This window comes from Hemicordylus capensis, chromosome 4 (assembly GCF_027244095.1).
Source record: "Hemicordylus capensis ecotype Gifberg chromosome 4, rHemCap1.1.pri, whole genome shotgun sequence".
In the NCBI taxonomy this organism is placed as follows: Eukaryota; Metazoa; Chordata; class Lepidosauria; order Squamata; family Cordylidae; genus Hemicordylus; species Hemicordylus capensis.
Window position 1 is genome coordinate 254,532,899 of NC_069660.1, and position 14,689 is coordinate 254,547,587.

Consider the following 14,689-nt stretch of genomic DNA (forward strand, 5'->3'; position numbering starts at 1 on the left):
TGCATTCAGGGCAGGTTAATCACTAGATTATAATGGCCTTTGGTCACTGTGAGCCTCAGTTGTGTTTGAGCCACTGACCTACTTAGAAAAGACTCCTGTCATGCTTCTAGATCCACTGAATCACCCACGTGATGCTGCACTGGGCAAAGGTTTGGCCATCCTGCTTTGGGGAGCAAAGTGCAACATGTCTAGCCTCTGAACAGCTTGGCAAGAAGAAAATCCTGCAAGCAACCAAAAAGCAGATAGATTTCATCCTCTTTCCCTTTGATATATCAAGATGGTCTGGGCTTGAAACCATTTTGCTTAACAAGAGCATAATATGTGCTTCATTTTCAGAGTTAAATAAGCCAGACTAAATCAAGGTTTGAGAAAGGCTGGCTGGGAACTTTGTCTTTATTGGCCCAGTTAATCAACATGGTCACCTTTCCCCTTGTTACTGTAACATATCAAAATGTCTTTGTTGGCAGGTAGGATTATTTGCGTTGAACGTACCGTTCTCTTGTTACAAAAGCCCCTTTTGTGTAGTGCTGCTGGTTCTGACATCATGGAACTGACTGGCCCTGTCAAACTAGACGAGCTGGATTCTGCCACTCAAGTCAATTCCATTTGTACTGTAAGAGGTTAGTACAATTCTCTCTGGGGCAAACACTTGCCTATTTGAAGTTGCTGCTATTACTTATCCTGCATTTCCTTGGAGCAATATACATGATCTCTCTTCATTTTATCCTCACAACAACATCCCTGTGCTTCTCTGCCAAATCCTTGCATGTATAGGGACGAAGTAGGACAGAGAAAATGGATAATTCCACCCACCCACCCACCTTTGCCACTGCATGTCTTCAACATAGAAAAACTTCACAGAGGGAACCAGCAGGTGGTGATGTCATTGATACTTGCCATTTTGGCTGAGGAACAGCCTGGCCAATGAACAAAGAGTGGCTCCTCCTAGCACTCCCCACCCCCCAGCTGCCAGCTACAGACATAGACAAAGCTGGTGGAGAGGAGCCATGGATGCTGTTTTTGCTGCTACCTTTGGATCAAGAGCTCCCAGGACAGCTGGACTACAGACAGTGGTGTTTTCCTATGCTGTCGCATCTGAGCACTAGGCAGGTACAGAGCCCAAGGAAGCCTATGACATCAGCATTTAGAAAACCTTTCTATTTGGGAACTATAATCAGCTCTGGCCACAGTGCTGGGGCTTTTGGTGGGGTGAGGGTAATAGACAGCAAACTCTACCAAACAGCAAGCTCTACTCCCTCCTCCTCAAACTGACTCGCTCAGCCTGCACATCCAGCTTGTGCCTAACGTGCACTCTAGTCTTGTCTTTTGGAAATTTTTGGTGACTTGAAGCCATGGATGCAATGGCTACTGGATAGTTTGTAGAGATTTATGTGTGTGCACTTGGTAGCTGTGTGTGTGTGTGTGTGTGTGTGTGTACATAGATAGGAATGAGAGTGAGGAACACACACAAGCCCCAAGGTTAGAAGTTTCTGCTAATAGTTTGCTCTGAATGACCTTAGCCAGCTTCACAGATAATGGTAGAGGGCTCACTAGCTCAATGATAGGGCAGTTGGTTGGCAGGTATAGGGGTCCCAGGTTCAGTCTCTGCCTGGTAACTCCAGTTAAAAGAGCACAGCCAGGCAGAATAGACAGCACTGGACTGGATAAACTAATTGTCTGACTCAGTACAAGAAAGCTCTCTCTGTGTGTATGTGTGTGTGTGTGTGTGTGTGTGTGTTCTCAACCATGATAAAACAAAAGTTGAGACATGACAGAGGCATATACAATTATGTGTGGTGTAGAAAGAGTGGACAGAGAGAAATTTTTCTTCCTCTCTCACAACACTAGAACCAGGGGTTATCCCATGAAAGTGAAGGCCAGGAAATTTAGGACCAACAAAAGGAAGAACTCTTTTCACACAGTGCATAGATAATCTATAGAATTGCCTTTCCAGATTATGAGGTGGTCTTTCATATGCTTTGTTCAAAAATGTGTATATCCTGACAGTTCATCATTCTTAAAAATAATTTTAGTAAGGCAGCTTGCCCATACAGGACAGTTCTAATCGCTCATTACCGCATATGTTTTGTGGGAAGATTTGCTGCTAGCGATATCTTTGCCAATAAATGATTCAGGTCTGTTGATGTCACTCATTAGTACTATTTCTAAAGTCCTTAATACCAAAGCTGGTAGTATAGTAAATGTAGTGTAAAGTGATAAGAGAAGAAAATTGGAAAAAGTTATAATTTCTCTTCAAAATGTCGCAGTGTGGTCAATATATGAAAAAATACCCCTTTCCTACACACTCACGTTATCTGCAACTAAGGGGGGAATGGACTTGCATAATCCAGGAATTCTATACTGTCACAATAAAATGTTGATGTTGTCTTCTGTTCTAGTACAGAACAGCTGCTTAACATTTCTATTCACAGTTTCATGACAATCTAGCAATCTATTTTTCATCAACCTGCAGAAAATTGATGTGGTTTAGTGTAGCATTTTGACCCCTAGTTAGCCATGGACTCATTGAATAACTTTATCAGCCTTAGCTTTTCATTTGTAAATAGAAATACTGATGAAGGTCTATCAGGCAAGAATGGATGTGACCATGAATGAGATACATGATTGGCTTTACTTGCCAGCCCCAGAGATTAAGAGGCCTTAGATAAAGGTGGAAAGCAGCATAAAGACAGAGCCCAGGATCTGATGTTATGTGGATTTAGGATTAATTCATGGTTTCTTGCAGCATACATGAGTCTGGGGCTCATGGACTCCCCCCTGCCCTGCAACAGGAAGAAGATTTCTACTTCTGATTCTGTTTTAAAACTAGCAAGGATTTGCTGTGTCATTGGAACCTGGCAAATTCTGGTTTTTTTAAACCAGAGTTTGAAATCTAGGCAGGATATGAAACTGGGACATCCTGACATGTGTTCATACATGTGTTGGAACAGAATTTGTTGAGTTTGGAACCTGGATCAGAAGTAGAAATGCTTTTTCTTCCTTGTGCACAAAGGAGAGGAGGAAATGCACAAAAGCAAGGCTTGGAGATGTTATGTAGGGCCATGATTTAATCTTGGTTTCAGACAATATTTAAACTGAGCCAGTCCTAATATGGGAATCCTAGAACTACATCCCATATTATGACTTTTGTTCCTAGGGAGGTTTACAGAAAGTGAGAATACTGCTATTATGCTCCATTTCATAGATAGGAAACAAAGTGGGTAGCTTTTCCAAGGCAAAATACTGAAATATAATTATTTAACTTTCTGAGTCATGTGGCTAGAGTTATTCATGAAATTGTAGCATAGGAAGAAACTGAACACAGGATTTTTAAGAAACAGGCTAGAGACCCTTAAATATTAGATGCTGCTTCTGAAAAATTATATGAGAGAGGAAAGGTTAGTTTGTACTGGAGTGAATTTTAAAGGAAAAGGCCAAGGGTGACGATAAGAGCAGAGTAAGAGCCAAACTGCCTGCTGCATTGGAGCTCTGTGACTGGCATCCCAACATAATGTTCTTGTTTGTAATAGCAGCTGTGGAGGCTCCTGCTCTGGATAGGGGGTTGTGGCATGGAGCAGAGGGGATGAGGCGGGTCCATCTCTTTCCCCTGCACTGGAGCCCTGATCCAAATTGCCACTCCAGCTGCTGTTAGCCATGGAGGTTGCAACTTACAGAACCAGTCTTTATACCAGTACATGCTCTCCTCTGCATCCCCTTCTCCCCCATCACTACAGTCCTGATCCAAGTCTCCCTTCCCCTGCTACTCACACAGGCTGCTTTTACAAAAAGAAAATGGTGTTGGGAGTTCCAGTCTCAGAATTCCAATATAACATGTATTTTTGCCCTGAAAGCTGTAGTTTTCCACAGATACTTTTTCCTCCTTACAGGTCTCCCTTATACCTCAGAGGGTCTTATTATAACCACATGATTATGTATGTGGATTATCCATGGGAAGAGTGCTGGGTAGGCTTCCATGTTGCTCCTGAGAACTGGCCCGCAGTCTGGTGCTTGAAATGGCTGAGTTCATCTTGCTTAATGGTAAGGCAGGATGTCCTTGTAGAGCTGTCCCTTGGTTTCACAGGAACATAGGAAGCTGCCACATACTGAGTCAGACCATTGATCTATCTAGCTCAGTATTGTCTTCACAGACTGGCAGCGGCTTCTCCAAGGTTGCAGGCAGGAACTTATCTCAGCCCTATCTTGGAGAAGCCAGGCAGGGAACTTGAAACCTTCTGCTCTTCCCAGAGCGGCTCTATCCCCTGAGGGAAATACCTTACAGTGTTCACACTTCTAGTCTCCCATGCATATGCAACCAGGGCAAACCCTGCTTAGCTAAGGGAGCAAGTCATGCTTGCTACCACAAGACCAGCTCTCCTTCTCATTCTATGAATGATGGCTTGCACCCCACAAATGTGTGAACAAAATCAATTGATAACCTAGTCACTTTGTATTATATTTCAGTGCTCTTTCTTGTATTCCCCAGATTTAAACTGTAGCTTAGAGAACCAGTGTAGTGTAGCAGATATGAGTGCTAGGCTCAGGTGTGTAGTTTGGGAGAGAGTTGCACCTTAGGCAGGTCACTATTTCTCAGCTTAATGCAATCATTTTCAAGTGTCTGTCTGTGAACTTATGAACTAAAATAACAAGGGACATAGCATATTTTTTTGCATTTCACCTGTTTCCTCACCAGACTATTTAGGTGATTGTCCCAGCACTGCTGCCCAGTAGACATTAATGTTGCCAATCTTCTTCCTCTAAAATTGTAATTTATCCTAAGACTGAAGGACTCTTACTCAACACAATTATTATCTAGTGATTGCCTTTTGATATATAAAATGTAGGTTTAGTAATTATAATCCATTTATTTACAAGTGTCCCAGATTACCAGTGTGTGTGTTTGACTTGGAAACAGTGTTACATCCTTAATGTTTATTACTTGGCTCAACACTTCACCATTGTTCTAAATTTCTGGCCTTCCCATAAAATACCCAATTTACTTGATTTATAATACTTAACACAGTGCTTACTAGTGATCCAAAATATCTCTGGTCTTCAGTTCCCAAATGTTTCCAGTCACATATGTTGGTGTGTGTTTTTAAATAGATTGTAAGTCTGTTACACAGATTCAAATAGAAAACGACTCTTGGAGCTTTCCCAGACAGCAGACTTTACTGCAGGTTTTCTGTGAGGCTTTACTGTGAGTTCGAAGTTGCCCCCAAAACAACCAACGCAAAAAGTGGATTTTTTTTTTACCCTGTATATTAATCAGGCTACACTCTAATGCATGATGAAAAACCTGAATTGTGTGTTAAGTGCTCCCTGATAGCTCACAGGGGGACTTCAGGGTACATTTGGTGGATATGTGAATGTACACTCTCCATTCCGGAAGAGATGTGAACTAAAAGCCAGGTATGAAAAACTTCATGGTGTTATACTGGTTTAATTGTTTTAAGAAAATTGCCTTATCTGTTTGTTTTGTGTTTCACCTAGCATTTTTCATATATCAGATTAAAACCAGGAAATAAAAATATAACCAACATTATTTGTTCTCTGATGTGGCAAGAGACTGAGAGACAAAATTCAAAAAAAACTGGCCGGTTAGAGCTTTTAACAGCATGAAAATAAAAGAAACAGCATTTGAGTGTTATTTTCTAATGGTTCTGAAGTCAATTTAAGGATTTTTTAAAAATGAAACAAGTTATAGTATGCCTGTTCATTATTTTCAATTCTAATTTGCTTTGGAGCGGGGGCGGGGGGGACCCTCAAGCAAACCACTAAAACACACTTCTGCAGAAAAGGAAAAGGCAGTTATATCAAGCTAAACTGATGAAGTATCAAAGGGGATCATACTCAATATATATTAAATCTATGCAAAAATTTTGCTTGCTTTTTTCCAGGTACTGTTTCTGGAGTTAATGAGAGAACTGCGGTCTCCTGGCCTACATGTAACAGATGTGGCAATGGAAAAGTAGAGCAGCATCCACAGGACAGGTAAGAACATGCTTGTTCAACTAGCATGTAGATAAGGACAATCCTGTGGGCATTGTATACTCGCTCTCAAAAATACTTTGACAGTTTCTCACCAAAAGCTCCTAAGGTAATTCAGCAGTCATGGGATACAATAATGGTTCCTTCACTGCAGAGTTGGGCAATTTGTGGTCCATGATCCTATCAAATTATGATCAAGGCGTGGCTATGACTTTGCCTCTAATTCTATCTACCTGAGAAGAAGAAACAAACATTGTTTTCAAAAGTTTTGGAAGACAGAAATATTTCATATTTTAATGTTGCACATTAATGTTGGTTATTACCTATAAAGCCCTCAATGGCTTGGGCCCAGAATATTTAAGAGAGCAGCACTTTCTCTGTCATGAGCCCTGCCGCCTATTAAGGTCATCTGGGGAGGTCAAGTTACCCGGGCCTTCTCTGTGGCTGCCCCAGGGCTTTGGAATGCACTCCCTGTCAAAATAAGAGCTTCTCCGTCTCTGGTTGCCTTTAAAAAAGACCCTTAAGAAGATGCCTCTCTTTCTCAGACTTTTAGTTTTAAAAAATCAAATTTGTTTTAATTGTTGCTTTTATCCTGTAAAACTTTTTAAATTGTGTTTACTCTGTTTTATAGTTGCTTTATTTTAAAATTATATACATTGCCTAGGATTACATATATCAGATCATCTATAAATATGATTAGATAAATGTCTTTTTGGGGTTCTGTGGATCCAGTTATTCCCCACGTGCACTGTGCCCACATACAGAGGAATCCCCAAAGGACTTAACAGGAGTGTAGCTATAATTGAGCAGATGGGTTCAAAGAACCAGGGCCCCCACCTCCACACCTCCCTATTTTCCTCACTCCAATGCTCACCGGGGAGAGGGGTGAACATGGGCCCCCTCTCCCCTGGGACATAACAAAGTCCTGCTTTCCTCCTCCTATATGCAGGTAGCACAAAAGGCCATTGCAGGGAATTAGAGGGTCTGTGAGTGCCTCTTATATTCCAGCTGTTATGGGACATGTGTGGGGGAAATGCATGTCTGTGGGATCTTTTAAACCAAGGGGACTCACCTATGCATTGGAACAAAGTAATGCAAAGGGAGGCAAGACAAATTTCTAATGAAAAATACTACATTTATTAAGAAGAATTAGATTGTACGCCGTTATTAAACTTGGTCGTCTGCTATAATGCAATAATCATGTAATAGTGAGGTAACTGGTGACCAGGCATTCAGTTTTAATGATAGCAATGCAATGAAGAGAAATCCACTCAAATCAAAAGGTACTTGGGGATGGAACTCCTAGACTAATATAGACCTGATGGGAAAGCAAGGAATCATAGAAATTTTGGAGGAAGAGTAACGAGTTACTTGAGCTATGATGAAATTGTTTGAAGTTATGGGTAGAAAAAGAGGGGTGGGGGATCTGGAGAGAAACAGAGAAGGGAAATAGAATAGAAGAGTGACAGGAGTAAAGACTCTAACTGAAAGGAGTTTATCTGCACTGGAGGAAAATAGGCTGAAGTTGTGAGCAAAAGTAAGGGGCGGGGGTTTGGGGGAAACACACACAGGAGTCCAGGAAAAGGCTTTTCCTTGGATGGAGAGCTTGTTGTTTGGGAGAAAGGAAGAATTTTAATGGGGCGAGGACTAGGAGAGAGCAAGTGAGAAGGCAAGATACTGTAAACAAAAAGCAGGGTTTCTCAGTTCTGCTGCTGTTGGAAAGAACTGTTGAGGGAGAAACAAATCCTAATTTAGGAAGAAGGAGTTCAGCTCTTGTGGGGAGAGGGCAGACAGCAACACAGGGAAAGAAAGTAGAGAAAGAGGGGCGCTGAGGAGGAGGCAAAGAAGAGAGCTGGGCTGAAAACACAGTGTGCCAACTTCAGCCAGGAAGTAGGCTTTTTCTTAGTCTACAAAGAAATCCTAGAAGCAGCAAGGGATGTATTTATTTACTTACTGTACTTGCTTACCTAAAAATATTTATACTCCACCCCTCCAGCACACTACTGCTCAGGGTGGCTCACAACATTAATAAAATAGATAAAGTATAAAGTAAAAGATTAATAAAATTGAACTGGTTAAGAGATGAGCTAAAAAAGTTCGAATTAAAAGTTATTGATAAAAAGCTAAAATTTAAAAAACCTACCAGATAAAAGCAGCAGATAAAATATCAAAAAGCCTCTTTTAAAAGATGTGTCTTTAATTGTGTGTTAAAAATACTGAGGGAGGAAGCATGGTGACGCTCTTCTGGGGGGCATTCCAAAGCTGAGGGGCCACAACCAAGAAGGCCTTTTCTCTAGTCCCTGCCAACCAGATCTCTCTCTCTCTCTCTCTCTCTCTCTCTCTCTCTCTCCATTCATTCATTCGATTTTTATACTTCCCTTCCAAAAGGGTGGTTCACACAGAGAAATAACAAATAAATAAGTTGCAGGGCCATGAGCAGCTGCATTAGTCACAAATTCAGAAGTGCAGGCACTCACAGTGCTAGCCCACTTAGACACACCCACCCAGCATCCACATCCACCCAGCAGCCACACCCAGCAGCATGCAGGGAGTCTTTCCATAGCAAGAAAGGCACCTCCAGCAGAACAGGTCAGCTGGGCTGGGGGAGGCCATGGGCAGCAGACAGGGGAAGCTGGTCCCAGTGAGCATGGGGGTTGAATGCAACCTGGCAGCATCCCAGCCCCTCAAGAAGTGCCGGATCCCCGACCTGCCTAGTCCTGGCTCCACTACAACCCTGATGAGTAGGGCGTGAGGTGCCGAATGGAGGGCCCTGGCAGGTTTGTATGGGCGAATGTGGTCCTACAGGTACCCTGGCCCCAAGCCAAATAGGGTTTTAAAGATCAAGAGCAGCATCTTAAATCTAGCCCGGAAGCAGACTAGTGAACTAATGAAGCTGCCACAGGTTGGGTGTAACAGTCATGAAGTGACTTGCACCAACGAGCATCCTTGCAGCAGTGTTCCGGATGAACTGAAGCTTTCAAATCATCTTCAAGGGCAGCCCTGCATAGAGTGCATTGCAGGGTTCCAGTCTGGACATCACCAAAACATGAGTGACTGAAGTCAGGTCTGACTTCTTCAAGTTGAGTCTCAGCTGATGTAGGGCAGCATATCATCCAGAAGCACCCTGAGGCGTATTTCAGAAGGAGTGTGACTCCTGTCCAAGACCAGATTTACCAGAGCACTTTCGTCTTATCTGGATTAAGTTTCAGCTTGTTTGCCCCCATCCAGTCCAGAACAGTGTCCAAACCCTGGCTCAGAGCATTCACTGCCTCCCTGGTGTCTGCTGACTTAAATGATAGGTAGAGCGAGGTGTCATCTGTATATTGATGGCACAGAAGCCTACACCCACAGATGACCTTATCCAGCAGTTTCATGTAGATTAGGGATGTGCGGACCGGTCTGGAGGTTCAGGGGTTTGGGATCGAACTGGACCCCACCCCGGTTCCATCTGGACTGGAACCGAACCACCAGACAAGTCCAAATTTTCCAAAGTTGTTTTTTTAAATTAAAATTTTAAAAATAAAATAAAAGTACCTGTAGCCCCTTCTGGGGGCTTCTTGTAGGCTGTGGGGGTGGGTGTCCGTGAAAGTTCCCCCTCCCCTTGCTGGTCTCTGAAATCACTGCCGCTGCCGGGTAAAACAACTCTTTTCGGCCTGTTCGGGCTTCTGTAACTGCGCAGAGGCCATTTTGGCTACCACAGCACATGCGTAAATGGCCTCTGCGAGGCCTGGTATGGCCCACGGCCTTGCAGAGGTCATTTGAGCATCTGCAGTGGCCATTTTGTTTTTTCCAAAATGACCACCGTGCATGCGCAAATGACCTCTGCAAGGCTGTGGGCCATGCCAGGCCTCACAGAGGCCATTTACACATGCGCTGCGGTGGCCAAAATGGCCTCTGCGCAGTTATGGAGGCCCAAATGGGCCAAAAAGAGTTGTTTTATCTGGCTACAGTGGTGATTTCAGAGGCCAGGGGTGGGGAGGAGGAATCTTTGCAGATACACACCTCTGCAGCCTACAGGAACCCCCCCGAAGGGGCTACCGGTACTTTTATTTTATTTATTTATTTTTTAAAAAAACAATTGTGAACACACACACACCACACACACGCCGGACTGGACCGGACCAGGGGGGAGGTTTGATGGGGTCCAGACCAAACTTGGCTGGTCTGGTTCGAGTCCAGTCCGGACTTGCCGTGCACACCCCTAATGTAGATGTTAAACAGCATATGGGACAGAATAGATCCCTGCAGTACCTCATAGGCCAAAGGCTAAGGGGTGAACAGGCATCCCCTTCTGAGTATGACCCTTCAGATAGGTATAACGATGCCCCCAGGTCCCAACCCAGGGGGATACCATGGGCAATAGTATCGAAAGCCACTGAGAGCTCCAGGAGAATCAGCAGTGTCATACCCTTGTATCCAGGCTACAAGCCAGACTGGAAAGGATCTAAGTAATCAAAGGATGCAGGACAGAGACTCTGTTGGCACAGCCAAAAGTCTTTGGGAGATTATCCTTCTCACTGGGTGTTCTGGACTTATTGTGTTCAGATTGCCAGTCTGATACTTAGACTTTAAACTAGGGTTTGCCCAACAATAAAATTTGTGAAGAAATGATTGTTCTGTAAAGGCAGGTCTTTTGAGATGAGAAGGCTTAGATGACAGCCTTTACTTGCTCTGCCCATGAGCAGTTAGTCTTTTCACTGGGGAAGCTGGCATTGTTTTGGAGATGGCTTTTAGATTAGGCAAGGATTTCCCAGCCCTTCTCCTAGAAAGGTTCCAGGGCTCATGATGTCCTGGTTGACTCAGGAATTTCTAAAGTTCCTGTCATCCTGGGAAAAGTCTTGGGGTTCTTAATTAACTTACTCTAACCTTTCAGTGAATGGATGGTAGCAGGATTCTGATTATAATTTGGAAAACCCTGAGAGGTATTATGCATATCAAGGTAGCTTTTTCCTGTAGTAGTAATTGGATTGACTCATGCTGCTGTCAGTTGCATGCCAGAAATCCTTTTAACCCTGGAAGGTTTATTTAGAAGCAGTGACGTGTCCATACCTATAAAGATTAGAATTGTTCGGACAATGGTTTTTCCCATGACACACTATGGATGCGAAAGCTGGACTTTGAAGAAGCAAGATAGAAAAAGTATTGATGCTTTTGAACTTTGGTGCTGGAGAAGACTTTTGATGATACCATGGACAGCTAGTAAAACAAACCAATGGATCATAGAACAAATCAATCCAGAATTTTCACTTGAGGCACAAATGACCAGGCTCAAACTATCATACTTCAGACACACTATGCAAAGATCCAGTTCCCTTGAGAAGCCCATAATGCTGGGAAAAGTTGAAGGAAAGAGAAGAAGAGGACAACCAGCAGCAAGGTGGATGGACTCAGTTATGACAGCAATGAATGCACCACTGCCAGACCTTAGCCAAGGTGAAGACAGATCATCCTGGAGAGAATCTTATCTATCTGGTCGCTAAGAGTTGACACTGACTTGGCAGCACTTAATCAATCAGTCAAACGCAAGGAGGGTGTTGTGGGCTCATACTTGCATCCCTTCCATATGCTGCTGCTTCTCTGCTTTTGTGGCTGCATGGCAGTATGGAAGTGGCGGGCAACGACAGGGCTCTCTTTGGGATCCTTCTGCATACGGGCACTCTGTGTATGTGGAGAAGGTATCTCATGTGCATTTTATTGTCTTGCTGTGTCATGTGTGTTCCAGAAAGGCAAAGTTTTTCTGCCATTTGACTTTTGAAGGGAATCTTCTGGTTGCCACATCAGTTATCCTGCCCCCAACCAATTACCTTCTGCTGCCCAGGTGCTCCATAATAGGGGTGTGCATGGAACCACGTAGGTGAGGTCCAGCACTGGGGTGTGTGTCTAGCTTTAAGGGCGGGGGGGTAGTACTTACCCCTCCCGCCGCTCTTCCCCCTCCGGTGCTACAGTTAAAGGTGTAGTTTTGGGAGTGGCAGCGTTCCTCCCTGCTGCCCCTGCCCCCGTCGTTGCCTGGAAGTTCTGAAAAATACCAGCACGCATGCACCCATCGCGGCGTGCATGGACCCATTGCTGTTGCGCGCGTGCGCCGCACACGTCACACACAGCGATGGGCGTGCATGCGCCGTGACAGGCACATGTGTGCTGGTATTTTTCAGAACTTCCAGGCAACAACGGGGGCAAGGGCGGCATGGAGGAATGCTGCCGCCCCCAAAACTACACCTTTAACTGCAGCGCCGGAGGGGGAGGAGTGGTGGGAGGGGTAAGTACTACCCCCCGCCCTTAAAGCTAGACCCACCCACCCCAGTGCCGGACTGCCGGACTGGCCTGGTTCTGAACCGGTTCGGAGGCTTCTAACATGGCCTCCGGACCGGTTCATGCACACCACTGCTCCATAACTGTGAAGCTTTTTCTTCTAGATAGTGCAATTCCTTCTATGGAGCCTGGCTGAGGAGATCGGATTGTAGAACAAAATACTGTACTGCCCTCTCACTGTTCTCTTTTGGGTGCCCTCCCAGCCTGCATACAGCGCACCCACTTCACTATTATAGGAAGGGATTTAGACCCCAGCAGCGTCTGTGTGCATTTAGGAAATCTGTTTTTGTCCCAGTGTCCCAAATTTGAACTGCTTAACTCTTCCTGCTAGTTCTGCCTTGCAAATGTTCCCTGCCTGCCACTCCCCTTGAAGTCTGGCTTATTCTGGTCTTGGAGCCTGGCTGGAGGAAAACAGTTGCTAAAACATGGCTGGGATCAGCATTTAACGGGCATAACTGGCGAGCTGGGCAGGAAGAAGCACACCCTCACCTTGCTCATTCTCCCTTTCAAATCCTAGCCCCTCACACTGTTAGTATTACATGGGAAATTCAGGGTTGGGATCCCTCTGTTTCGTAATGACATGTGTTTCCCCCTTTGCTTTCTGAGCTATGTCAAGTCACATCAGCAGGGAAAAGATTCACATTAGTTTTTCCAGTTATAATCAAAATTCCATCAAGAAGGTTAATGGTATGTTTCAATCACTTTCAAGCAAAGGGAAAGTGATGCTGAATGAATGTATAATGTGGGCCTTTTGTTATGCATTTCAGAGGATTGCTTTACTGCAGCCAGTGTTGTGAAACCATAATTGCACCAGTTCTCAAAATACACCTGGAAGTTTTTCTGTGCTGTCAGTCTCGACCACTATGCACTGTAAAAGTAAAGGTATGAGAAGAACAGACTCTGATCTTAAGAATTGTTGGCACTCAGTGTGCCAATTCAAGTGCTCTACAATGAAATGCTATTTCATAAACAGCCCTAGGTGAAGAAAGGTATTCACTTTCGCTCCAGTCTTCAGAGTTTGTGTTTTCTCTTTGTGGCACATTAGCAGAGATCACCTAAATTATAATCTGTAGAAGGTGTTGCATATAAATGGATATGTGAAGGATTCTGTCATAGAACAGGTAGTTGGGCTACATGGCCTTCAAGAATAAATGAACTACACGAGTCTTTGAAAACCAAGGAACCTAGAGGGGCTATGTCAGTTAGTTGATTTTTACCAGTTTAAAGCACTTTAGGTAGCCATGGATGATTTGTTCATTACTAAAAGAGAACTCTGGTTTCTGCTATGAGGAACAAGAATCCTGTTTTCCAGAATTATTCTTCTTCCATCTCTTAAAGACCAAGGACAATATCTCTCTATCTCATTTTAGAGTTGTGAGAACCTTGTGTAGTCTGGCAGTCTGAAAGACAGTGGCTTGCCCAAAGCCACCAAGTAAACTTCTAGCCTGAATAGAGATTTGAACCTTTGTTTTCCATAGCCACTTAATGGCGCAGTGGGGAAATGACTTGACTAGCAAGCCAGAGATTGCCAGTTCAAATCCCCTCTGGTATGCTTCCCAGAGTATGGGAAACACCTATATTGGGCAGCAGCAATATAGGAAGATGCTGAAAGTTGTCATCTCACACTGCGTGGGAGATGGCAATGGTAAACCCCTCCTGTATTCTACCAAAGACAACCACAGGGCTCTGTGGTCACCAGGAGTTGACACCAACTCAATAGCACATTTCACTTTACTTTCTCCAAACCCAGTTCTACTCTCATTCCATTCTGGCTCTTGTCTCAAATAAGATTTGCATAAAGTTATTTAAAATTTTAAAGGTGAGGAATCTTCTTTGGACTGGAGTACAGACTGAGTGGATTTCAGGACCATGCTATTCTGGGCATGTTTTCTGTTTCAGGTTCCCCAGCCTACAGTTGCTTAAAGGAAATTTAGGCCTTTAGGTTCCTTCATACCTTCATCATATGCAAGAGGACAGGTCCTTATAAATCTGGGTTTTTAATTTTCACTAAATGCTGTTTTAATATGCACAAAGAATTTGATCCTTGCTTTGTCATTTCCTTTTATGTTATATCAGCTGCTGCAAAAGACAATATCCTCACTTCTGAATTCTTCCCGCACTATCGATGGGGTATGTATTTGCAAAAGTACATTTGTTTTGAAAGTTGAAGTGTCCACAAGTCTCTATAAAAGATTAAGTACAAAAGTGGATGAGAATAGCTGATAGCTTATTATGTTTATTGAAGCATCAATAAATACAACTGTATCTATATAAAACAAAAATACCAAATGACTGATCTCTTGGTTTTATGATCTATTGGAACTCCAGAACATTCCCTAGCTGTTATTTTTGTGAACAGACTAGTTTTCATTTATAAAAGTAGATAGGATTT

The 14,689-nt window shown here is 43.6% G+C and overlaps 1 protein-coding gene across 2 annotated transcripts in view; it reads left to right on the plus strand.

Annotated features, from left to right (window-relative positions):
• Positions 1-14,689, plus strand: part of SPIDR (scaffold protein involved in DNA repair) — a 253,771-nt gene that overhangs the window by 238,592 nt on the left and 490 nt on the right. Inside the window, exons 16-19 of one of the 2 annotated variants that reach the window (XM_053249053.1) lie at positions 468-620; positions 5,898-5,991; positions 13,065-13,179; positions 14,374-14,427. In XM_053249053.1, coding sequence (XP_053105028.1) covers positions 468-620; positions 5,898-5,991; positions 13,065-13,179; positions 14,374-14,427 — 416 coding nt within the window. The remainder of the gene's footprint in view (positions 1-467; positions 621-5,897; positions 5,992-13,064; positions 13,180-14,373; positions 14,428-14,689) is intronic. The other variant, XM_053249054.1, reaches the window with a different exon arrangement.